The 26,564-nt window shown below is 43.5% G+C and overlaps 1 protein-coding gene and 1 pseudogene across 1 annotated transcript in view; both read left to right on the top strand.

Annotated features, from left to right (window-relative positions):
- ERC2 (ELKS/RAB6-interacting/CAST family member 2) overlaps positions 1-26,564 on the top strand; it is a 940,128-nt gene that overhangs the window by 754,700 nt on the left and 158,864 nt on the right. The window contains exon 16 of the mRNA XM_061195441.1: positions 447-512. Within this exon, the coding sequence (XP_061051424.1) occupies positions 447-473 (27 nt within the window). The 3' untranslated portion in view covers positions 474-512. The remainder of the gene's footprint in view (positions 1-446; positions 513-26,564) is intronic.
- On the top strand, positions 23,741-24,404 carry LOC133095764 (uncharacterized; annotated as a pseudogene).

The following is a 26,564-nucleotide window of genomic DNA, read 5'->3' as shown; positions in this document are numbered from 1 at the left end:
CTTCTTCAGCCTTTATTGATACTTTAAGCTTAAGAGAAATTAAGGGTATTTGGTTACTATAATTACTTCTCTGCTTACTTAAAAGGTTTAATCTACTCCTTAGGCATATGCAATTCAGATTGCATGCTTTCCAAAAAAATAATCATCTGCTAATGTAGACTAATTTTAATCTTCTAATCCAATCTTGACACAGACTCAGAGCTGGGTGGGTGGAATGTTTTTGTGTAGGGGTTGCCATAGATACAAAACTCAGTTATGTATTTGACAAGTCAGTGATGTGGCACTTAAGTTACTGTGGATTTTTTTTTCCCTTGCTCTTTAAGATTAAAAAACAAAGTGAAGATCAGTGTGCCTTTGTAGTGCATCACAGTGTAACTAACCTTCTCTTCTTTCATTCCGGTGTTCCCCTCCTCTCCGTGCACCTCCTTACCCTGGGCCGGCCGCAGGATGACGAGGAGGGCATATGGGCATAGCCGGGCCTGTAAACCAAAGTTCCAGTTTTGTTTTGAGGGGTGAGAAAACATCTTTTATATCATTTTTCTTTTAAAAATTGCATTCTAGTGTGGTATGGTATGTGTGCTCAATTGTGTTTGCTGATGTTTGTGAGTGTGCCCTGTGTTTGCTTCTGTGTTTTGTGACCACCCCCAAGAGCTCCCTCCTTCCTGCTCCCCCTCCCTGCAACCACATTATTGTGCTGCCTTGTTGGGGCTGGGTTGAGCACGAGTCGAATGTTTTTATGTTATTTAAAATGTAAACTATGCCCTGGTTAGGATTTATCCACACTTTTTAAGGCATGATTGTGGACTCAGAAATTGTCACGATTCTCCAGTCGTGGTTTTCAGCCAACTGCTTGCTTTTACCAGATATGCCAGTATGGTGTGACTCTCACGTCCTTCTGGTTGTGTCACATGTTTCGCAAGGAATAAGGGAAATAAAACTGTTTATCTTCATGGAGCTGAAACTATCATCTCTAAGAAGCCCATTTAATGGATTGTACTCTCTTCTATGGCAGTTCTGAAGAAAACACAAGGATCAAGGCATAGTAATGGTGAATGGGTAACTGTAGCTCTTTAAGTGAATTAGAATAGAAATATTAATATTGGCAGGTATCATGAGTGGCATTATATCTGTTGTTTTTTGACAATTGAGCTTCTGTGGAGTTTTGCGTTATGTTTCATGCATTGAATTTTTCAGAGGGTTTTGCTCTGTTAAAGGCTGATTTTTAGCTATTAAGAACCCACTCTTTATTTCTGGGCTATCTGCATTATAATTGAATAGTGGTGTGTGTAATTGCTGTGTGTTATAAAATGGAACACTGAACCTAGGGACTTTTGCTGCTGGGAATCACATCTCTTCAGGATACTGCAGGCTGTATAACACCAAGTTGCAACACTCTGGAGTTGAATATACCTATGGTGATGTAGAATATGCTGTTGAAGTTGGTGACATTGTATATGCCATTGTGTTCAGAACAAAAAATGTGGTAGATTGTGTGCCACAGTCAAAAAGTACTCAATGTGCCGTTCTTTTTCTGGGACAAATGTGAAATGTCCCAGGTCTGTGATTAGAGAGGCAGTTCTTTGGGATAACTCAACAGGTGTGCCCTTCTCCAAGTCTTGCCTTCATATTCCTTAACAGTGGTGCTTCACACGAATTTTAAAACAGTAACTGGTGTGTTTTGCCTGTGGGTGACAGTTTCATTGATGTGTTTCACTGCTCAGTTGAACCTGTTGCAGGTCCCACCAGTGAGTCAGAGGACTGCTTTCTCTAGTCCTCTAGGGAACACACAGGAGTTTGATTTTCCTTTACAACATCTTCCCACATAGTAAAAATGTAACACTTCCTGGACCCATTTGCCGCCAGTAGAACCTGCTTCCTGGTCACATCAGACTATCGCCTCTCTTCTCCCTTTCCTGGGTAAAGTGGAAAACAACACTGGAATTAACTCTTCCAGAAGCAAAGTGGTTCCAAAGGGAAGCTTATCAATATGGGGAGGTAGGGAAACCAGAGAAATTCCTAAGATTCTGTCTGAGAGACTCCCTATCTAGGAAAAACTTTAAGAGAAACATTGCATTTACTCATACAGAAAAGCTAATAAATATGTAAATTGACCTGAAACAACTTTAAATGAGAAGTAAAGATTTTATAATGTTAAAGGGTGACCATGTGAAACCTGCCCACAACGTGTGTGGAATAGGTAGGCAAAGGAAGGTTCTACGAGTTTGGGGGTTGCCTAGAGAAGTGTAAGTCCTTCTTGGGGCTCTTTTTTGGAGCTGCTTCTGCTATCATAAGTGTTAGGACACTGGGCTGCATTTGCGTCTCCTCCTGAATAATAAAAATTTTTATTGCTCTTTCACAAGATTCTTGACACCCGCCCTGCCATCCCCTCAGATAGGAACCTTGTCGTCTTCAGGGGGGAACTGGTGCCAAGGCCCATAGACAGCCTTGCTTTGCTCAGGGTAGATGGAGACAATGGTGTTAAATCCCCATCCTCCTTATTCTTTCATGAAATTTCCCCAAACGCCATGTACCCCGGAAAACAAATGTCTTCTGAAAATTAGTCAATATATAATCCTGCTTTATATGCTGTAATAAATTTTATAGGCTTCTGAGGAAAACTACTTATCTTTCTTTATGACTCCTTTAAACAAGTTTGCTCAGATATCCTCAGGCTTTTAAAACCATATCTTAAGGATTTAAATAATGAGATACTGGGGGAACCTTCTCTTGCTGAACAGCCGTTGCATGTTTTGAGTCGCATTACAATCTGTGGGGCCCAAGGAGACATTAAATTTATAACTAAAGATGGATAATAGTGGCACATTAAAAATTAACTGTTTTGAATATTTTGATTTATGGCCCTTATAAAAGAAACATTACAAGAAGTTATTTTACTAGGCATCAGTAATATGCTTATAATAGCAACAGAAGGCCCTGACTTGAATCTAGTGTTTTGGTGCTGAAATGAATCATAATTTAGGAAAAGTTGCTCCAAAAATTACAACAAATTGGAATTAACATAACAAACCTGACAGCTCCTCCCCTTTTTGGCACCTCTAGATACTAGCCCAGGCATGATTTATTTGTCTCACTGTGATCTTTCAAGGGTGCTGTTTTCTGAGAGCAAAGTGGGCTGGAAGAAGTTTGCTTTTCTAAAGAGTTCTGACAGCCCCTAGAGCTAGTCGTTCCCCCCATAAACCTCACGCCCCAGCCCAGCATTATCAGCATGTGACCTGTGTAGTCCACAGAACCCTGAGCTTGGTTTAATGCTCTACTGTCACTGTCTTAAAACTGTGAATAATTTTTGAACGAGGCACGCCGCAGTTCATTTTGCCCTGTGCCCCACAAATTATGTAGTCCATGCTGCTTAGATCCACCATATATTCCTATACTCTGCCTCCAACTCCTCTCCAGTCCCCCTCCCTGTTGGCTCATCCCCACTCCTATTTTCTTATGGCTGGAATTTACCTTTGGCCTACCTTATTTTTCTGGTTTTCTTGCAGAGACCCCATAGGGTCACATTTCCAGCAATTTGTTGCCCTCATGGGCATCAGTGAAATGTGTATTCAACCACTGTCCCCTTGCCTACCCCACCCCCCAGTTTGATTGTGAAAGTGTGCTCTTGGAGCCCTTCTGCATTTTCTGTCTTGCTTTGAAAATACAGGAAAAGCAGCTGCTTAATTCTCCATTCCTTTCCTTCGGGAAAATCCACTTGATGTGGCAATCATTTGTGTCAGCAAATAACTCTGCATTTCCACTGAATGAAGGTGCTTTCCTTGGACCCCCAAGAGGCACTTTGGTTTGTGAATATTCAGTGAGGTGTGATAGTGAGGGACCTTGCGAGATCTAGTGCCACATCTGCCTTGACATTTGAATGTTTGAGCTTTTCCTGTGAACTCTCGTAACTGAGCAGACATGGAACACAAGATCATTTTTGTTTCTTAAACCACTAGAAGGAGTAAGTCTTTCTACATTGAAAACATATGCAAATGTTTAGGACCTGATTCATAAAAATACAGATGTGGGCATTAACAAGTTTTGGCCCAGGGCCATGATGCTAGTAGATGCGTCCTGTCAAAATGAAGAATTGTCGCTCTATGCCACCAGCACGTGGATAGTGAGTGTGTGTATGAGTCACAGAGCACGTAGGCTTGAGGAGGGGGTTTTGCACACACAGAAACAGTGCTCGAAGGCCCGTGGAACTCCCTGGCATGCCTCCTCTCAGGAAGAATGAGGAAGGAGGTATTTTATTGTGGCTGGGAAGTTTCTACGTTTCGTGCCTTCTCTTAGCAGAGAAGGTCTGGGCACAAGGCCTGTGCTCATCCTGCTCTCCCTGTGCTCAGCCTCCTCAGCTGAAGTCTTGATGTCTCTGCAAAGTGGAGGCTTTCTTTTACATCAACTGTACCAGGATACCAACTAGTGTTTTTGATTCAACCCACATCTCCTATGACTGAGGATCTGATACATCTCCTCCTTGTGCCATTGGCTCCTAAGAATTTTCCTTCCTTCCTTCATTCATTTATCCATTCATTCAGTCATTTTTCACTTATTCATCTGTTCTTTCATTAAAAAGTTAAATTCTTGGTTAGGTGCTGAGAAAATAGTGATGCGTAAGATAGACACGGTTGCTACCCTGTTGGTCTTACAATCTGGTTTAGGGAAACAGACCATAAGAATATAAATATATGAATGGAAACCTTATACATTTTGATCATTGCTTTGATGGAAACTGGGAAGATACTGAGATTAACAAGAGGAACCTACTTTAGCAAAGGGCCGAAGGTGGGAAAGAGCTTTATGGGCTGAAGGAGCTTAAAACCATAACTCTGGGTAGCAAATAAGACAGTAAGATGAAGATAAAGAAGTGGGAAGGGCCAGATCATATAAGGCCTTTTAGGCCAAGGTAGGGAGTTTGGGTTTTAGCCTAAGAAAAGTGAAAAAAAATGAAAAGAAAATTAGAGGATCTTAAGCAGGGGCATGACATGATTCGATTTATGTTGTAGAACAACCCAGGCTGCTGTGTGGAGGTTGAATTGTCGTGGCAGGAAGAGCAGAAGTAGGGGCTGTTCCATCATTTGTGAAAAAATTAATGGTGCTGACCCAGGGGAGCAGTGGGGGAGATGCAGACAAGTGGATAAGTTGGAGATGAGACTAGGAAGTGAAGTCAGCAGGACTTTGATGAAGAGTTAAGAGAGAGGATTAAATCAAGAACTTCCAGATTTCTACCTTGGGTGTCAATGCTGAGACACACCATTATTGGAGGCTGAAGGCTGAGTAGGAGTCCTGTTCTGTTCTGTTTTCCCCAGGTGTCCAGTCAGACTGGCCAAGGAAAGGCAGACTTTTGATCCCCTGTTTTCCGTTTGCCTGTATTTCATCAGGGGAATCTTTGGCCTCTCATTGCAGTGACGTGTAGGCTGTCAAGTTTAAAGCATAGCTGGAGTCCAACTTCCAGAGTGTGTGCCTCCTCTGACTCTTAAAGAAAAGGAGAGAATTGAATATCAAAGACTGCGAAGAAAAATCAGCAGTCATAGAATAGGGAGACATGTGGGCACAGTGGTCTACAGAAAAACCGAGCTCCCAAAGTTGTAGAAGGATGAAAAGGAGGAAGATGCCATTGGTTCTTGCAGTTTTTCCTAAGATCCTCAGTCATCAAGAATTCTGTCAGTTAAGGCAAACCTTGTGAGATTTTGGCTCCTATCTTAAAATTCCGACTATATTATTTCCTGCAGAAGAAGCTTTCGGTAACCAGTTTTCAGGAGTTAGGGTGAGAAGTAACTAGAAGTAGCTACTAGATGTTTCAGAACCACCATTGACAAGGACTCTGCCTACTTCCAATTGCAGAATTAATTCCTGGGTGAAATAAAATGTTTTTGCTTTATTTCTTCCCCCTTTACCTTCTTTTTTTTGGCTTCTCTGCTCCTCTGGAAGATATCTATATATTTAGATCTTCTATTCAGGCTTGTAACGCTGTTCTTCAGAGCTACAGCTTGAATGTCCTACCCCAAGTTCTTTCAATCAATAATTCATTCAAAAAAAAAAATATATTTCTTGGGGCTTCCCTGGCGGCGCAGTGGTTGAGAGTCTGCCTGCCAATGCAGGGGACACGGGTTCGAGCCCTGGTCTGGGAAGATCCCACGTGCCGCGGAGCAACTAAGCCCGTGAGCCACAACTACTGAGCCTGCGCGTCTGGAGCCTGTGCTCCGCAACAAGAGAGGCCGCGACCCTGAGAGGCCCGCGCACCGCGATGAAGAGTGGCCCCCGCTTGCCACAACTAGAGAAAGCCCTCACACAGAAATGAAGACCCAACACAGCCAAAAATAAATATAATAAATAAATAAATTAAAAAAAAATTTCTTTATCTCAGTACTGGAGTTGAGGCAGTGAAGAAAGTATAGTTCCTATCCTGGAGGAATTTAGAGTAGTACACAGATTCTTAAGCTGGTGTTCATGAACCCCCAAGGGTCTGCAAACCCCTGGACATGGTTAACAGACTTTGATGTGGGTATGTGCGCATCCCCCAAGGAGAGAGAGTATCTGTGATCTTCAACAGATACTCATAGGGGCCAGTGACTCAGAAAAGGTGAAGAACCGCTAATCTATGAGAAACTGGGTGACAGTGTGGCAGTGTGGCTCATAGTGTGGTCTCTGGATTCAAACCAGTCTGGGTTTGGACTGGGCTGAATCCAGAGACTGTTTGGCTGGGTGGCCTTGGGCAAGTGTTGTTCCCTCTCCGCTCTTCGATTTCCTCATTTGGAGAAGGTTATACACACCTTCCAGGGCTGTTGTGAGGATTAGATGAGACGAGGTGAATGAGATGCCTAGCCATGTCTGATGCACGGTGAGGCCAGTCCTCATGAGAATATCACTGTTATTATTGCAACTGTGCTCAGAAGAGTAGACTCTATATGCCAACTGAAGAAAGTAGTTGATACTGTGGGATGGGTGACTTTGGGGGATAAGAGAAAAGACAGAAGAAAGGAAAATCAAAAGGCGAAATCTGTTTTTATGACCAAAGCTATACGAGCCAGCTACACATTTTCTAGCAGATCTTAAAGCATCGTTACCCTAAAAACACACCCTGTTTAGTACTTTTGATTATAATGGCACCTAGGTCTAGCAAAGGAAGGTTTGATTGCTGGAGACTCTGGATTAGTCCATGTCTAGCAGGGTGTCTCTTTCAGCTCGAAGAAAAATCGAGTGAATAATATGAAAAGCCAACAAATATTTGATGACCAATTGTGAGCTGATGAACTGAAAGAGAGAAAAGGGTGTTGATGTTGCAGTCCACCATTTTCTGCTCTCAAGTATGATGGACTTGGTTGGGGGCAGGGGGAGAAGCTTTTAAGCAGAATCGAGCGCAGCAAATAAGTTCTTATGGGTTTTTCTGGAGCTTGTAAGGGTTACCTGGCAAAGCAATGTATGTTGGCTTGGATATGACCACACTCTAAGGACCTGAAATCTGGCTGAGAAATCATAAACAAACAGTGGTGATAAATGACTGTGGGCCAGAGGCGGGAGGCGTCTAGCGGAGTGTTGCTGCATTACATTACATCCTTCCTGTGCCAGGGCTGGCTCACAGGGAGCTCTTCAGCCTCTCCCACCCCTTTGTCATTTGCTGTAGAGTGTTGTATTGGTCTGGTCTTGTTTAACCTTTTTTATTAATGATCTGTAAAGGAGAGAAAAGAGCATGTGGAGGAAGGTCGCAGATGACACTAATTTGGGATGTGTTGGAAACACTAGGGAGGTCAGAGAAATCACACAAATGGCCCAAAGGTTAGGATCATGAAGGGAAAGTAACAAATCTTGGAGAAGTTCAGATACTCACATCTGGTGAAAATTAATCTGAGACACAGATATCAATGGGTGGGAGGGGTATGGAAACTGAACACTAAAAGAAAAATAATAAGCTGAGTGGACATTGGGAAATCCAGCCATGGGTGAGAACACGGAGAGAGGAGCCAATGGCATTTAGCACTGTCCGGACATTACCAGGTGCCAGAGAGACGTGCATCACCATTTGTGACAATCTTGCCCATACATTGTCTTATGCTTGGGACATCAAAATGTTACACACCCTCTCTTCCAGAAGATCACCCATAGGTCTCATTCCTAGACTTGTAGACCGAGAGTAGACACCACTTTGGGGAGCCGTCCAGTTGGTGGGCAATTGGCTAGAAGCCAGTTGACTAGAAGCCATTGACCACGCCCAGATGGGTCTTAACTCCATCCTCAGGCCTTCCCCATATATGCCTTCCCAGAGGAACATGATCTCTGAAGGAAGCGTGCGGGCCCACTAGGCTATCTGATGATCTCATGAAACAGATACTACGGATCCATTTTGCCTGGGTGGCCACAAGGTCCCTTCCCCATGAACGTGTCTATCAGAGACATTGGGATGGTAATGCGTTCCCTCTAGCTTTGTTTTCCAGAAAATATAATGCAAATGCTAAGAATAACAGCATAAAGCAACGGAAACTTCTCTCCTGCCAGGCCCTTGTCTAAACTGCCCCCATCTCTCCCATGCAGATCCTGCCCTCATAAACACTAGGCCACACTTGCCTTCCCTGTCACAGACCTGTTCCCATGGTAACAAAATCACTGAGATGCTGAATCTGCATAAGGAGGAGGCCTGCTGTTTCTTTCAGTTTCAGGGAGCTTTCCACAGGCTGAGGATCAGCCTGGCTCATTTGCTACCCCACTGTGTGTCCTAATAAGTCTGGCCCCTCCTATTATGTCTGTGTCAGTGGTCACAGGTCCTTAGTGCCTCAGTCACTGTGTATATGTGCGGAGTGGTGGAAACAGAGCTCCCGGAAGGATGTAGAAGAGTTTGTTATCATCTTTTTGAGAAAAGACCATTGCTTCATGAAACCTATTAAACTCAGAATAAAAAGACAAATATCCATATGTGGCTGAAGACCCCTCTGGCATACATTGTACCTTCGTCCTTCAGAGGAAAACGTAGGATGAGGCTCTGAAACAAAAACTACAAAGATCACTTTCTCTGGAATACTCTAAGCTCCTTACAGCCACTGCTTTATTTTCGCCATTTATTACTTTTATGTTCATTGCAAAAAACAGAAAGTTTAATGAGGAATCAGGAAAAAAGTTCTTAAAGTCCTCATTCAGAGAAAGTACCATCTTAAAGCACATTTTCCCTATCAGATATGGTCATGTAAATATATAACTGACAGAGACAAATCTGACTTTGCACAGTCTTTGGTGCTAAGTGGTTGGTAGCACCCAGGCTCTGGAGTCAGACAGACCCAGTTCAAATACTGGTTCCACCACTCTTAAGTGTTGCTTTAAGCCTTGAAAGTAGCAAAGGCTATATGGTGGTTGTTATTTACTCAGTGCCACAGGATTGATTTTCCACATTGACAAATTGAAATCGGTTCATCATTTTGATTTCTGCCCTTCATCAGGCAGTGGGAAGAGCCTCTGCAGGCTGGGGTGGGCATACTACAGCCCTCTGCGGAGCAGGGGGGTAGTTATACTGCCCAATGCATTGGTTCTTGACAGCGGAATGAGGCTTCATTGTTCTGCACTCAGGTGGCAGCCCGGGTAGCCCGGATGCCTGTGGCTGCCCTGAGTCAGCATGTGGTGGAGTTAGCAGCCCTGCTTATTCCCCAGCATCCATTCTTCTTTCAACACACCTTGATCTCTGATGTAACTGCATTATTTGAGAGGAGTTTCTGTACAAATCCCTCTACAGAAAACAAAAACAAAAACAAAAACCCCTCCGTGATTAAAAAGGGAGTCTCCCCATTGTCCCTTGCGTGGCATTGGGTTGTGATTAGGTTCTGCTTGTAGGGCTTTTTGCTGCTCTTATTGGTTACTTTTATGGTTTTGTTTATTTTTTATACTTGTATCTCCTGGCACCATGGCACTAGCTTGGGAGCACGAGGAAACCATGTCAGGGGAAATCTTCTGCACTCCTCTTTCCGAAGGCAGGTGACACTAGGAAATGAAAGAACACCTGTTTTCTTCTGAGAGAGCAATGGCTTGCCCCACTGACAGCATGTCCACCAGCCGATCAGAAACTCGATTCAGCCTCGGAGGTTGTTCAGTACAGTTGTCAGCAGAATGTGGAGACGAGAGAGGGAGAATGAGGAAGTGTTCGGAACCAAAGAGTAATCTTTGTCCCTCCTTGCACAACAGGCTTGGGTCTCGGTGAAATCTGATATGTCAGATAAGGCGGTTACTGCATGTGAGAGTGCAAGCTGAGACACGCCAGATGAATTTTCTCGTTGTTATTATTTTTCTTTAAGTTATGAATGCACTAACGTGTTTTCAAGGCCAGACTGTGAAGCTGTTTCCACACTTTGTGGGAGAGTGCAAGCACCTGGTTTGAGGCTTGGGACTCCCACCCATCAAGGCCTTCTAGGAGCTTTATGTAACTGGGTGTCTGCCTTTGGCATGCCTCTCACCTTGGGCATGGGATGGAACAGGGAAGGACGGGCTCTCTCCATCTCCCCCTGGGATGATCACTGCTTTCCCAAAAATCACTCTGGGGGCAGGGGAGGCTGAAGGGAGGCCTTCAGCCCGACTGCACCATGCCTCGTCCACTCATCGTCAGAAACATCTTCAAAGTTCTGAGGGCTGACATTGCCACTTCTCCCACTTCTGTCTCACACAGCTCCCTCGCCAGTTTAGAGAAAATAGACCACGTCTGTCTCTGATTTTCTTCTGATCCCCCATCAGCTCTATGAGGGTAGCAGGCAGGTAGCACCATGCCTATTTTACAAAGTAAAAAAGTTGACTCTCGGTCAGCTGCTCCTTCCGCTGTGGTAATAGTTCCCTAAGGATGTTCATCAGAGCACTGATGGTACTGGATATTAAGAAATACTATTTTAAAATTATAATAAAAGCATTCTATGTTCAAACAAGTTTGAGTAAAACTGGATTAAACAGAATCAAGTAGGTTTCTTCACTGCAGGCATTCTCAGAGCCTTTGATGGGCTAGTGTCCTCAGGCCAGTTGTCACATTCTGAAAGAAAGAGAGGTTTGGCTGGGTCTACCATGCTTAATTGCTCATGGACCTTTTTCTTCCCAGACCCTCATCTAGAATTATATAGACTCTATCTGGGGAAAATGTATTTGGGGAATATATTTGGGGAAAGGTTTGCTGCAACTTGCTGTCTCTTTGGGCTTCAGGATGGGCTATTTGCCCTAGCAGGTGGAGCTACCACCATTGTTTGAGATCGTTAACTAGGAGCTGGCAGAATCCTGTGCCAAAAAGAACGAATGAATGGGCCTGAAAAGGAGAAGGCACATAGCCCAGCCCCACCATTAAGCTTTTATTTTCCTTACTATGGTTGAGCAGCTATGTTTTATCCAGTATTTATCTGAAACTTGAGGGATATATATGCCCAGTGTTGAATAAGACCTATAAAGGAGAATTTGGGGCCTTTAGCCAAGTTGCCTTCATGATGGAAATGATGCAGGGCTATGATGTCAGCAGAGGTGAGAACCAGCAGTTCCGCTCCTGTGCTGTTTACCACACACTGGCCACTTTCCGAAGTCAAGGCTCATCAGACTTTTTCTGTAATGGCCAGATAGTAAACGTTAGAGACTTTGTGGGCCAAAAGGCAAAATCAAGAATATTATATAAGTACTTATATAACAAGAAAGAAAGCAAAATTTCACAAGTTTTTCATTAATGAGATTCAAAATATAATGGGTGTAAATTTTGTAATAACATGTCTACTAATGAGAAGAATTGGATTCTTTGGAGAGAGATTACATTTCACTTAATTGGTGTTCAACATTAGTATTCTCTGTCATCAGAATCTTTTGCAGATGTTCATTTGTAAACAGTGCTCCGTAATGGTATTTTATGTATTTCATCTTTGAAAATGTCTATCCACACAGATGGATGATACACATGTCACTCAAAAGGCTGTCACGTTCTCACTGCCTCACTGCCATTTGCAGTGGGCTGAACAGCAGTGCAAAGCCATGAGAGTGCCACATAGCATCTCAGTGGCAGCTACTCAATTGCCATTCCATGCAAAAGCAGTAAAAGACAGCAAGAAATGAATGGGCATGGTCATATTCCAATAGAAGCCATATTTGTGGACAATAAAATTTGAATTTCATATAATTTTCATATATCACAGAACATCCTTCTTTTGATATTTTCCCAACTGTTTAAAAAGATAAACACCATTTTTAGCTTGTAGACCATGCAAAACCAGTGGCAAGCTGCACGTGACTCGGTGGGCCATACTTTTCCACGCCCCCCCATCCTCAGTGCTTTCACATTGGTCACGCTGTTCAGTCCTCACCTCTCCCTATGTGGTAGGTACTACTATTATCCTGTTTTCCAGGTGAGGAAACTTTGGCACAGAGCAGGGAAGTTCCTTGCCCAAAGTCACACAGATCAGGAATGTCAGAGCTGGTATTTGAACCCAGGTGTGTCTTACTCCAGAGCTGCTCACCGGGACTCCTGATTCTCTGCACTGACTCACATTGCATCCCCAAGGTGACCCTTTCAGATCTCTGCTTTAGCCTTCACACTCCCCACCCAGCCCCCCTCTCATGGGAGAGGGAAGATGGGCCTGTTTTTCTGAGAATCATGATGACAGCCAACAAAGGCTTCATCATTTTCCTCTTCTCCACCTCAGGACTTTCCTCTGCAGATCACATCTTCCTTCTCCTCATACCTGATTTCACCTCATCTTCCTCCTCTTGTTCTTTCCTTTTTCGTGAATAAAATGTCCAGCCTGCTTGTAGGAGGAGTCCATGGGATGAGGGTGAGAGCTCTGTTTCCCAGGCTTGCCCCTTAATAGCTGTGTAACCTTGGACACAGTATTTAATTGCTCTGAGCCCCGGTGTCCTCATCTAGAAAGTGGGAAAAATGATGTCTTATTTTCCTCCCTCACTGAGTTCTTATGAAGATCAAGTGAGATAATGATGTGAAATGCTAGCCCAGTACCAGTGCATAGTAAGCACTCAATAAATACTAGCCCTTGTTGTCTTTATTTTCTTCTTTATTTTCTTTATTTACTACCACCTCCTCTGATACCTTCTTCATTGGTCACCCCTTACAGTTTGCAGCATCAGTATTTCTGTAATTATCTATCAAGTATCTACTATGTGTTATAAAGACCTAGAAGTTTACTTAATGGATATCTCCTGAATCAGGTTGGGCACTGAGCACCAGTCTGACCATTGAAACTATTTGGCATCAACACTCGTGACCAAAGGAACACGTGGAACCAGTCTCCCTAGGGGTCTTCATGCTTGAGGCCCCTGCCTGGAGTAAGTTGGATATAACTTTCTTAGGGTCAAGCAAATGATCTAGGCAACAAAAACATATGCCTGCAGATTCAAAAGCCCTCAGTACACAATTCCAATAAACTAGCACAGTTAATAGCCAGTTGGAATTAGATGCACGAAGAAGCTTGAAACTTTTCAGTCATTACAAGAAATATCACCATAATGTGAAGTCGGGGGAAACTCAGAGGCCAGAAGGCAAGTGAAATTACAAAGAAAATGCTAAAGCTGCCTTTTTTCCTAGATGTTTGTACTCTCTTATCTTGACTGATCCAGAATAGATAAAGGAAATATTGGATACAACTTGTTGAAAAAGGCAATACTGCATCTTCTTTACCTGCAGAAAAGCAAGTACATGCTTGCAGACTCTGGTGTATTCTTAGAGAGACTCTTAAGGAATTGTGCAAGCAGGGTATGTTCCAGGAGATTATGAGTCCTTTGTGTTTCATGATTCATGGTTGCCAGCAGCTGGCATCTTTCTGAAATCCCATGAAAAGTGGGCAGAGCTCCTTGTGCAAACTTTTGAGCAGAGGGTTAAGGAGACTTTGTATCTGGCTCTTAATCTCGTTGGGAAATTTTAGGGTGAAAAATGTAATTACATCTGAAATGCCAACAACCAAGGCCAAAGGAATGCCTTCTCTTTGGAAGGTTCTTTGTTGATGAGATTAAAAACTAAGCTCTCTTGCTCCTGCCTACAAATTATTCAGATTATTTGAAAAGAAATGAAAGAAGACCCTGGGAAAAAAATGCCACAGACCATATTATGTAGGACTTAACTAATGCTCACCTGTTTAGCAATTAGTTCAACAAATATTTACCAAGTACCTACTATGTGCAGTTCAACAGAAACTACACAAATAAGGTCCCTGATCTCCTTGAGTCCTTTTACCCAAGTAAGGTATATTCTTAATTGTCTGTCAGTATAAGATTATAAGAAGAATTCAAGGACTCTGCCATTTAGCACAGGGCAACTTCACATTGTATGATCAATATTGCCATCGACTCTGCATATAAATGGGTTAGCATGGGCAGTTCAGTTGGCTGGCATAGAGGACTGTTTGATGTGGCCTGAATACCAGGGCTGGAAGCAGAGAGGGATAACACATAGTAACTAAAAGAAAGATAGCAAAGTGACACAACATCATTGAAATGTGGGGTTGTAGTCAGTTAACTGACACCAACAGAGTCTCATAAGCCTCATAGCCATGAATCCAAGTCATGATGATGAGCAGAATTTGTTCAGAGATGGAAAGCAGCCATTACCAAACATTTAGTTTGTCCACATGAAACGCCACTTAGTCTTCCACCCTAACATGTAGCTCTTAGGTTGTCCCATTTTACACAGAAGAGGTTAAATCACACTGCTAAGGTCAACAGCTAGGAGGTGGAGAGACCAGGCTGGAACCCCGTTCTGTCATTCGCTACCCCATCCCATGTTCTTTCTTCAATAGTGTGTGGCCACCGCCAGCCACTGTACAGCAAGGGGTTCTTCAGACCCAGTTCCTTAAACCACATACTGAAGTCTGTCCCCACGTGGGTTGAAAGCAGGTTGAGTTACAAGAATTTATAAGTCAATATTACCTATCTCTCTGTCTGTCTGTCTATCTGTCTATCTTTCACATGTATATGTATATAATTTATTATAAATTGTATATATTCTGTGTATTATTATATAATACATATTGTATGTTAAACAGCGCGTTAGGTGCCCAGGCTAACCCACAAAGCCTGTGTCCTGTTGATAAAATCTCTATGCTTGTGGAGAGAGTTGGAACCTACAAGAAGATAACAGCCATAATATAATAGGAAAAACAATAATATTGAATAAAAACTTAACAAGGTATTGGTTAATCTTGGGTGCCGATACTTCGGGAGAAGTGGTTTTGTTTAGAAAGAACAAGAGAAGGCAGTGCCCATCTCTTGAGGTTGTTTCGAGGATTAAATCCATTAAACCACGTAGTGTCTGGGCATGTTGTAAAAGGGATGTAAATGTTAGTTGCATAGGTAAATGATTGAAAAGATTCCAAAGGGAACGTCTGAATACTTCTAAAGATTTTAGAGAGGGATGGCCTAAATTATTTCTCCTGCCTGATTTTACTTTGAAACATAGTTTCCAACTAAATTGCAACTTAGGGTTTGTGCAATGGCAAGTGCACAGGCATCCATAAAACTGAGACTACCCACCTCAGCTAAAATCGTAGAGTGGTACAACTGAGCAGCTGCTGGAGCCCCACAGTCAGGCGCCTAACTTCCAGCTTTGCAAGTAGTAAGGGTGACTATCTTGAGCATTTACACTGTGCCAGGTACTTTACTTAGTCGTTTGCTATGTACTAACTCATTGCATTCCTCAAACAAACCCATGAGGTGGGTACTATTATTAGTCTCCTTTTGAAGGTAAGAACACTGGACCCTAGACAGTTTAAGAAAATTGCCCAGGTTGCAGAACTGGTGAGCAATGAAGCTGGAGATTATATGTGGGCATTTTGCCTCTGGAGGATACATGTTATGTCAGGATTTCTCAGCCTCAACAGCATTGTCACTGGGGGCTGAATTCTTTGTCGTGCAACTGTGCATTGTAGAATGTTTAGCATTTAGCTTCTAGATGTCAGTAGCATTCCAGCACCCTGTTTGTAAGAACCAAAAATGGCTCCAGAATTGCAGATGTCCCCTAGGGGCAAAATTGCCCTTGGTTGAGAACCGCTGCCGTACATTCAGATGCGCTCTAAACGCATGGCTGATGAAAATTTCTGGAACTGACTTAGGGCATTATCAGAGTTTGACCCACAGACTGAAGTAACTTCACAGACTTTATAGCCATGAAGCCATCGTCTGCAGCACTTGGAGGAAGCAGAGCTTTCTTATAGAGCGAGGGAAGGGAAATGAATTTTTTGAAAATGTCCTTGTGAACATTAAGATTGGAAAGAGAGAATGGCATTCAGGATGTGCACAATGGGTAGAAATACAGAAAGATGATGCCTGCATGGTGACATGAGAGAGGGGCAGTGCTGATCTGGAAAGGGACACACAGCCGCCACTGAGACATACCACACACTCAGCAAATCTGAGCTCTCTGGGCTCCTGCTAGAGTTCACAGACTTGGTTCAAACCTCAGCTCCACCACTGATGAGCCATGTGACCTGGGACCAGTCATTGAGCCTCATTGCTTCTGCTTCCTCTTCTATCCAATATAGACAATGTTCATTTCCACCTCACTGTGGTGTTAAGAGTTCCTAAAAGCACCTGGCATACTTAAGGAAAGGGCTTAATGATGCTAGTTAGTTGTCTTGGCCACTCTGCCTGAAGTTGTGATGTTTACTGGTTATGAGAACAGGATCTGGACTCACACTGCCTGAGTGTCAATCCAGCTTGGCCGTGTGCTGGCTGTGTCATCTTCACTGAGCAGCTCAGTTTCTGTGAGCCTCAGCTTCATCCTTTCTAATCGCCCTACCTCCCAGATTTGATGTGAGGAAGCTGTGAGATGATGCACGTGAAGCCCTCTGCCCAGTGCCAGCATCAGCATTAGCGCCAAGATGGTACTTCCCACCTCAGGATTTGTATTAGTTATTTACGTTGCTATAACAAAGTGCCCAAACTGGGTGGCTTAAACAACAGAAATTGATTGTCCCGCAGTTATGGAGGCTAGAAGTCAAGGTGTCAGCAGGGTTAGTCCCCTTTGAGGGCTGTGACACAGAATCTGTTCCATGCCTTTTCCTCAGTTTCTATTGGTTTGCTGGAAATCTGCGACATTCCTTGCCTTGTAGATACATCAGGCTGATCTCTGTCTTCGTCTTCACATGGCTTTCTCCTGGAGTGGGTGTGTCTGTGTCTGTGTCTAAATTTCTTCTTTCTATAAGGATGCCAATCTTGTTGAATTAAGGTTGCAGTGCAATCACATCTTAACTAATTATATCTGCAATGACCCTATTTTTAAATAAGGTCAAGTTCTGAGGTACTGGGTGTTAGAACTTCAACATATGAATTTTGGGAGGGGTGGGGGGGACACAATTCAACCCATAACAGGATTCTATGAATCTTTTTAAGGTTTCTTCTAGTCCCATGAGGGATTATTGAGGTCTGAATAGTTTGGGGCAACCAAATAAATGAACCTCTATCAGCAGGGAAAGAACATTGTTTTAGGAGTCAGGAAATGTGCCACTTGAGGGAAGTGTCTTGACTTGTTTGACTCTTAAAATGTGTTTACTTGGTTGTGCCTTCTCTGTCATACGAGGCTAATGATGGTCACCTTCTACACCTTCACTTCCCCCAAAATTATTCTGTGGACTGAAGAAGAGTGTGTCTCTGAAGACACCTTGAAACTCTCAAGGCTCTATCTGGGTGCATTGTTACTATTCTCACTATTTAGAGGGAATAAAGGGAAATGTTGACTCCCATGTGGGGATTCGGCATCTGTTAACAGGTCTTGCTTCTCCATCCCAGCTCGCCTCTCCCCATCAAAAACCCAGACCTGCTGCTGAAGTTTTCAAAAGCTCCCTGTGTTGTGAGATTTGAGCAAACTTGATCTTCCAGGTTTGACTTAAATATTGTTTCCATTTTGAAGCCTGTCATGTGGGTGTACCACAAAGAGCGTTGGTTTTTCCCCCACCCCCCAAGCCCTGGGCCACGGTATGTAGGCAGTAACAGAATACTAGGAAGAAAGAGAGAGCCTGAAATGGATCCTCAGGCTCTGGGCCTGTGCAGAGACAAAGCAGGATGTAAGTAAAACCATTACTTCTCCCTCCTGATCAAAGGCGAGATGGAAACCCCACCCCTCCTCCCCACCACCCAGCAAGCAATTAACACAGCCTGGCGTCTCCTCCGAAGTGATGGGGATTCAGCCTGCAGGACCAGCTCTGGCTGATCAGTGATTGAAAGTGAGCGGTATGCCCAGGTTGGAAAATGCTGCATTTACAAATAGAATACACTATGAAACCCTCCAATGAGGGAGACATACAAACCAACCTTGTTAATGGATTACTCTTTTCATCTGGGTTTGGTACAGATATGAGATCAAAATTTGCCAACAAGACCTAAGAGTAAAAGATTTAATTCGCAGGAACAAAGTAGAACAATGCCTCTTGGATCTTATAACCACCCAGAATTTTATTAAATGCGGATTCTGATTTCGCAGGTCTGGATGGAGCCTGAGAGTTTGCATTTCTAACAGGCTCCCAGGTGGGGTTGCCAGATTTAGAGGAGAAGAAAAGCTGGATGCTCAGTTAAATTTGAATTTCCTATATTTTATCTGCCAACCTTACTCTCAGGCGATGTTGATGCTGCTGGTGTGTGGACCACACTTTGAGTAGCAAGGATGTACATCATCAAAACATAAAACTTTGATGAAAACACGAGGCTGAGTTAGTGGAGGAGCATCTGGTACAATTTAGAAACAAGCCTGTGGCTCACAGGATAGTCACACTAGAAAATGTTGCTCGGTTATTGCCAGAAACAAACCAACAGCAGCAAAGAGTGTGCATGCATCTCTAGAAATGGGGTCCCCTGCATTCCCCCGCTTAGAATCTAGGGGCCAGTGTGGTACTCATGTTTGCTTTATGTATTTATTCACTTAGTCACTTATTTAATGTTGGTGAAGCCAAAGTAAAGTTACTGCTGTAACAGAATAAAAAGAGTGAGAGTAAAAAAGGCTTTTTAAGAACGAAAAATTACGCAGTGTTTTATGCTCAGGGCTTTTGGGTGGCATTTTGCCACATTCTGCCTCCCTTCCCAACCTCCCCTTTGAAATGAAAGGGCTGCCTTGACTCTTGCAACTCAGCCCCTGACAGGTGATCTGTGGAGGAGGTGGGGGCCAGGCTTAGGTTTGCTCTGACATTTGACATGCAAACCCAAGGCTCTGTTCCTTTGAAGCTGAGAGAACTGATTCCAGCTCCTTTGAGGCTCCTGGGCCCACCGGAGCAGCCACTTACAGACTGCTGGAGGTTGTCCCTGAAAGGGAGCTTAACAGTCACTTATTCCAGCCCCTGAATTCCACATATGGAGGGACAGAACTTCGGAGCCCCTTTCCCCTTTGCTGGCCAGTCTGGCATGCAGCCTGTAAGACCTTTATCCCAGGCTGCTACATACGGTTAGAATCTGGTTTTTAGGCTCTGTTTTTTAGGGGTTTCTTTTTTGTTTTGTTCTATTTTAAAGTACTACACCCAGGATTGCCTACATTCCAAATCTTCCTTGCCTATATTTCGTAATGGAATCATTTCCCTTCTGTCCATTCATTCTTGGGATTGGGTCGAATCTTGTATATCTGTATACAGTACCATGACTTTAGTATGCTTGATTTAATTAATCAGAGGCAGCCACTGTACTTTCCCAAATTGAATCGTTTTGTTTTATTCTTCAAGTATTTATTGAGCACCTACTTTGTGCTAGGTCTGTGGAAGGTTACAGTCATCTGAAACTAGAGAACAAATAGCCCTTTCTCGTCCAGCCTGTTTTATGCTTGGCTCTACTGCAGCAATTAATAAGCATGGGATTTGGGGCTGAAATATTCAGAGATTATTTATTTTAGCACTTTGACAGGCTTTAATTTCTGAAAAAACTTTAAAATAAGATCATTTTCCAAGTCCCATTTGTAGAAGTAATGCACGCCCCCTACTCCTCAGTAGTATGTCCAACCTGGTATATTTCACCCAATTTTTATTTTAGTCTGATTTATTTTAATCTATGATTGATTCATTATTCAATCAGTTCTCGTTGTAAAAGATTTAAGCTATATTGAAGGAAACAGCTTGAAACCCAGGTGCCCCTCTTCCTCTGCTCCCCAACTTCACACTTCTCCTCAGAAGCAGCATGTGCCAGTTATTCATAGATGTGCCCTTCACGTGCACTTACAAAATATATATGCATTTACACATTTCATTGATAACACAAATTGAATCCTATTATACAGATTCTTCTGTGATCTGCATTTTTCACTTAACAATTTGTCTTGGTAAGCCTTCCATTTTTGTACATGTGAATCTGCCTTATTCTTTTCTAATAGCTATAGTAATATTCCATGGAATTCCCCTGCCAAGTTTTATTTAGCCACTCAGAGTTGATGAATATTTAGATTGTTTGCCATCTGTTGTTATGACAAACAAGATTGCAGTAAACAATTTCGTGTATCTGTCTTCGAACATATAGGCAAGTATTTCTGTAGAATAGAGACCCAGCATTTTAAGTTTCTATATCAAATGAATCTGATAAGCTGATGAGAACAGGGTTGGGTGCCAACTGGCAAGTACATTTCAACCTGAATCTCAAGTTTCTCAGCCCACACTTTTCAATTCGGATTAATTCAGGATTGCCTAAGAGTCTTCCATGTTTGGACACTGCTGGCTGACATTTTGAAAGTTGGAGTTGAGCTTCATAGATAAAAACCTTAGAGCTACATTTTAAAATTCCTTAAAATAGTATGGACTTTATTGAGCAGAAAGTGGAAAAGGAGATGAATAAAGGGAGTTTCCTTGATAACTGGATGAAAAACTCTATTGAAAAGAGCATTAGTCTCTCAGGAAAGGAGGTGGGCCATTCTTCTAGAAAATAACTTTTTCATGTTTTTCTTCCCAGCTAAGCCAACTCTACAAAATAGCCAAAACTAAATACCTAATGAGTGTGCTGTGTTGACGTGGATTTTGTTGCAGATTTTAAAGTAAAAATAACAGGGTGTAGTAGGTAGAATTCCAAAGGTGTCTCCCCAAGACTCCTGTCCCGGGTTATTTAAACACTTATCCAGGCACTGGGTGAAGGGACTTTGCAGATGGAATTAAGGTTATTAATCAGCTGATCTTGAAATAGGGAGGGTATCCTGGATTATCCAGGTGGACCCGATATGATGCCATAGGCCCTTAAAAGTGGAAGAGGAAAGCAGAAGAGTCAGAGAGATGCAGTGGAAGACGAAAGAGGAATGAGAGGGGAGGCAGAAGGAGAGGTCAGAGAGATTATAAGTATGATGAGAGGCTTTGAAGTTGGAGAAAGGGAGCCATGAGCCAGAGAACGCAGGAGGCCTCTAAAAGCTGCAAATGACTCCTAGCTGACAGCTACGAAGGAAAGTCCTATGACCACATGGAACTGAATACTGCCAATGACTTGAATGACTCAGAGCCCTGGAAAAGACAGTAGCCCTGCCAATACCTTGATTCTGGTCTTGGGAGACCCAGAGCAGAGAGATAATAAATAAATTTTTTTAATATGCGAAATATGTGGTAATTTGTCATGACAGCAATAGAAAGCTAATACAGAGGTTGAACCAACATCTGTGTGTTGGACATAGCAAAAATGGATACCTATAGCAGGCTGCTGTGTTTCTTACTTCCTTGCATATGAAGCAGGGTAGAGTCCAATGTTATAACATGACAAAGGGTAGGTCACATTTTCTAAATGCTTACCACGTGATAGATGCTGTGCTGGGTGCTTTATGTGCGTTCCCTACCTTATTCTTTCCAATAGCCCTACAAGAATTGGTGCTTTTATTATCATCTCCATTTTATAAATGAGAGAACTCAGCCTCACAGAGCTTAGGTACATGGGCAGGGATGACATGGCTTATAAATAGCAGGGCTGGGACTCAAACCCATACCTATGGGACATCACAGCCTAGCCTGTATTTCACATGAACACTATATTTCACAATTAAATATGAGGCTAATATGTTTCCATATGCAAAACCACTGATATTTAAACTCTAGCTAAACATTCACATTTAAGAATGCCTTTTGTCACATAAAGCCTACTGACCTTGTTTTAATACCCTTGGAATACTACACCATCAGATGCTGAGCAAGGAGGAAAAAAAATCAAAGTTGGTTGGTCAAGGAAACAGGAGACTCCTGCCCCCGCCCGCTCCAGGCTCTTCAAGTCAAAGCACAGTGCACACTCTTGTATTTCTTTTCAAGTCCTTGGAGGTCCCACTTGCTCTAGATTGTGTCAAAGATTGCACACTCTTCCCCACACCAGGCACTCAATTCTAGAGGTGAAAGCTGTGATGGAGACATTTTTATACCTTGAACATAAACATCAGGAACCAAAAGGAGTATCAAGTGGAGCAAATGTGGTGCATAACTGACATTTTTTCTAGGGCGGGCCAATGTGCTGACTTGATCTCAGTTGTCTGTACAAAAAGTGTGACTTCAAATTCAGCCAACGGAAAGTCAGAGCAGGCGACAAACTTCTCCTTGCCTTTATTCATTCACATATTCAAACATTTAACAAATATGAACCAAGCTTCTGTCACGTGCCAGAGTTTGCATTGGAAGCTGAGGATACAGTGATGAATAAGACAGGTTCCATGTCCATGGATCTTCTAGCCTAGAGAAGGAAGAATGGATAAGCAAGCAGTTGCAGGCTGGTATAGTCAAGCTGTGATGGAGTAGGTACTGGATGCCATGAGAACATGTGGAAGAGATACCAAACTCAGCTTCAGAAACCAAAAATTGGGGTCCCTAAACTGGGACCTACAGGAAAAATAGGAGTTATCCAGGCAAATATGGGGTGGAGGAGAAGGTTCCAGACCAAAGGAATGTCATTATGGAGGTCTGATCTGGAAACATACTAAGTCCATAAGTATATCTGGAGTATGGAAGGCAAAGAGGCAGACTAGCAAAGGATGAGGCTGAAGATGTCAGCAAGGACTGAGGTCAGAAAGGCTTTCTACTGCTTTAGGGAGTTTGAACTTTGTTTCAATGGTTTCCAAGTTGCCTTATAATAAAGAGCTGAGCAGAGACATGATCAGATGTGGGTGCTTTAGAACAGCGGTCCCCAACCTTTTTGGCACCAGGGAGCGGTTTCACGGAAGACAGTTTTTCCATGGGCCAGGGGCGGGAGGGGGGAGCGGGGAGGGGATGGCTCAGGCGGTAATGCGAGCAATGGGCAGCGGCAGATGAAGCTTCACTTGTCGCCCGCCGCTCACCTCCTGCTGTGCGGCCTCGGTTCCTAACAGGCCCGGGGGTTGGGGACCCCTGCTTTAGAAGGATCCCTCTGGTGGAACTGTCAAGAATGGGTGTTGGAGAGTGAGTGGATGCAAGGAGACCCTTGGGAGGCTAGAGAAGTGTGGTATGTGTAGAGGAAGGCTGGGATTAGGGATAGAGAAAGGCAGCTGGATTCCAGAGCTATCTGGGAAGGAGAGTCAATGGAATTTGGTTGTGGCGTGGAGGGAGAAAAGGGAGTCTAGGATGACAGCCAGGGCTGACTTGGCTAAATCTTATTCCAAATATTCTTCTAGGCTGACAGGCCCGAGTTGTGGTCCACAGAGGTGAGATGGGGTTATAACCTGTAATTTGTAGAAGGCCTGAGGAGTAGGGGATCAGCCAGGAAGCATGTCTTCCTTCCGCAGCGCGGGGCAGCCAAGAGCGCCTCTGTGGATGGGCGTCTTGGGGCTTTCAGAGCAGGTGACTCCTCTTGGTTGTTTTGAATATGCTGACAAGAACAAAAGCTTTCAAGAAAACAACGTCCCAACTCCTTAGTGAAGCAGGAAATGATAAGCAGTTTCAAATGTTCGCTTTCTTTTCTTTGCTCTTGCTTTGTGCAGAGAAGAATGCCTTTGCCGTTGAAGGTGGTGGGTGCAGGTTGCCCTGTGGGTTTGGGGAAGGGTCAGTGCATCTATAACCTGCCCACTCCATGTGTCTTGAGGTGCTGTAACGTCTTGACAGATGTCCTGACTCTTGGCTTTGACGTGTCCTGTCAGGGCTGCCAGTCAGTTGGGACTGGACCCTGGGAAGAGCCTGCAGGCCTGAGACTTGGTAACATTTGCCTGGTTAAACACCTGTGGCTGCTATGACCCCATAGCTAAGCCCTGTCACAGGCTGACAGCTCAGGGCTACTGAGATCCACTTACTGATGATGGTCCTTCAGTCTTCTTATTACTCTAACTCTGCATCAGGAGAGGGAGATTTTTCACGAGCAAGTGTGTGAAATATGTTCAGTGCCTAGCAGTGGTGTACAGCTGCTATCGGCAGCTATCTACTGCTTTGATCTGCCCATAATCGGTCTCCTTCTCTTCTAAAACCAGGAGCCAGATTCTCTTTGGGAAATCCCTTTGTTTCCACAGTTCTGGGGCAGTTACCCTTTGCCCAGCATTGTGTCAGGTATGGGCACTTGGCTCAAGCCAGCCAATCAGAATCCTCGACCTCCAGACCTGATCACTCAGAGGGAGCTGTCCTTTGGGCTCAGGGGTGGGCACAGGACCCAGCTAGTCTCATTCTGAGTTTAGGACTGTTTGGATAAAGAAATGCTTGCTCTGTAGAATTGCAAGCTGGGATGATGGCATTTGGGGTACCGGGGGCCACAGCCTGCCTGAGAAGGTAGTAAAAAAGAAGAAAGCATACGTGAGTGATGGAGAGAGAGAGAGAGAGGCAGAGACAGATCCCTAGGGACATTGTCTGAGCCCTTGAATTCAGCTGTGCCCAAAGCCAGCCTGGTCCTGAATGATCTAGTTACAAGAGCTAATAAATGTCTTTTTCAGTAAGCCAGTTTGAGTCCTGATGTGTCTGTTATTGAGTCTCGGTTCAAGTCAATTTAGCAAGTATTTGTTGAGATCTGTGGTGGGAGCTGTAACTCAGAGCTGTAGGGAACACACGAGACGTGGTGTAGTCACAGCCATAATTATTATAATTATTATTGTTCTATTAATTGGACATTTCTCCTGTTACCAGACACTCCTTTTCACTTTACACACATTACTTATTTGATCCTTTAAGTAAATCTTTGAATTAGAAATAATTACTTGAATTTTACAGAGGAGGAAACCTAGATCCAGAGAGGCTAAGAAATATATCCAATATAATATCATAATAACAATAGTAAAAAAAATAGCTAGTCAGTGAAGAGGTAGGATGTGAGTTGTGATCTACTGTGACTCCAAAGTCTGTGTTCTCACCACCTGACTTTCTTGCCTCCTACCCTTGTGTACTCATACTCTGGCCAGGAAGACATAAAGGAAATACACTGTGTGCTGCAGGTGAGATTATTCCCTCCCACCCCAAGAACTTGGAAATAAAGAAAATAGATTGCATGCCCATGAAAGCAACACAGAATGGATCAGAGCAGAGACTTGCCAACTTGCCCTAAAGAGCCAAAATGGCTCCTGGCCAACCAGGCTGGATCTAGCTGCCTAAATGTATTGACAGCAAAGAAGGAATGAGTGTGTCAGGAGAGGGGTCACCCAACCATGGAAGCAAAGAGCAATGGGGTTGGAGAGGAGAATCTTGGGGACGCCTATCCTAGCACTATCCAGCGGTTGGGAGCTGTACCCATGGGGCTTCCTGAGGGCTGGTCTATCCTTATGGAGAGATGAGTGAGGAGGCTGTGGCCATAGAATCCAGCAGTCACTCTTCCCATGAAAGCTACTATCTTCATTGTGGATTAGCACACGGGGCCTCTTAGCATGATGCCCTTAAATGCCTGCTTCAGCCAACACCCCTAGTACTGGAAACACCATGCTCCTTTCATCATGATCCCTCCTATTCTCTTTTCAAATCATTTTGAAAACACTGCTTCCCTGAAGGGTGTATCTATAGGGAAAGGACTGCACTTGCCATACATAGACATTGAAGGTTCTGGAGTGATGGCTTAATATCATTGTAAATGAATGAATTGGCTTTCGAAGTCTAATTTGGCTTCCCCATGAGTCTGCCTATGAGAGACTGGGTTGGTCAGAAGCTGGCAAGCATTGGGGGCCATACATCTATTAGAGTTCTCCGTGTAAAATAATCACCAGGCATCCTGGTGCTGGCAACTTTGGAAACTTCCCTTTTAGAGGTGGATTTCTTTCTTGCACTGACAAAGTGGGTTTTACAACTTCCCAGACTTGAGGCCTGGCCTGTATGATGGAATAGTAACTATTTATTACATCCTGGACAGGGGATGCTGAGCAGACAGAAAGAACAGCATGCATGTTGGAATTAAGTGAACTTGAACTTGCATCCCAGCTTCAGTGTTACTGGGTATGTGGACAAGTTTTCCAACTCCCTAAGGTTCAGTTTCCTCCTGTAAAACATGAGGATAATAACAGGATCTACCTCATAGAATGGCTATGAAGACTAAAATGAAAAAGAAAAAAAAAAAGATGCAAAGGTTTAGCAGGCATCTGACATAGTTGTACTCATTAGCTGTTAGCTGCTATCTGGCTACCTACATCATTGCCTGCTCTGGCAGAATACTCACCTCTGCTCACATACTTTTCTAGGTATGGTCCAGGCTTGAGTGAGCAGTACAATGACAGTACAGGCCCTCAGGAAGGCAGGGAGACTCAGAGAAAGAACGCACCTAGCCTTACAGGTAGGCTGGCTAACCCAGCTGTG

The sequence above is a fragment of the Eubalaena glacialis genome, chromosome 7 (genome assembly GCF_028564815.1).
Source record: "Eubalaena glacialis isolate mEubGla1 chromosome 7, mEubGla1.1.hap2.+ XY, whole genome shotgun sequence".
NCBI lineage: Eukaryota > Metazoa > Chordata > Mammalia > Artiodactyla > Balaenidae > Eubalaena > Eubalaena glacialis.
This window is presented reverse-complemented; position numbering and strand designations above follow the sequence as displayed.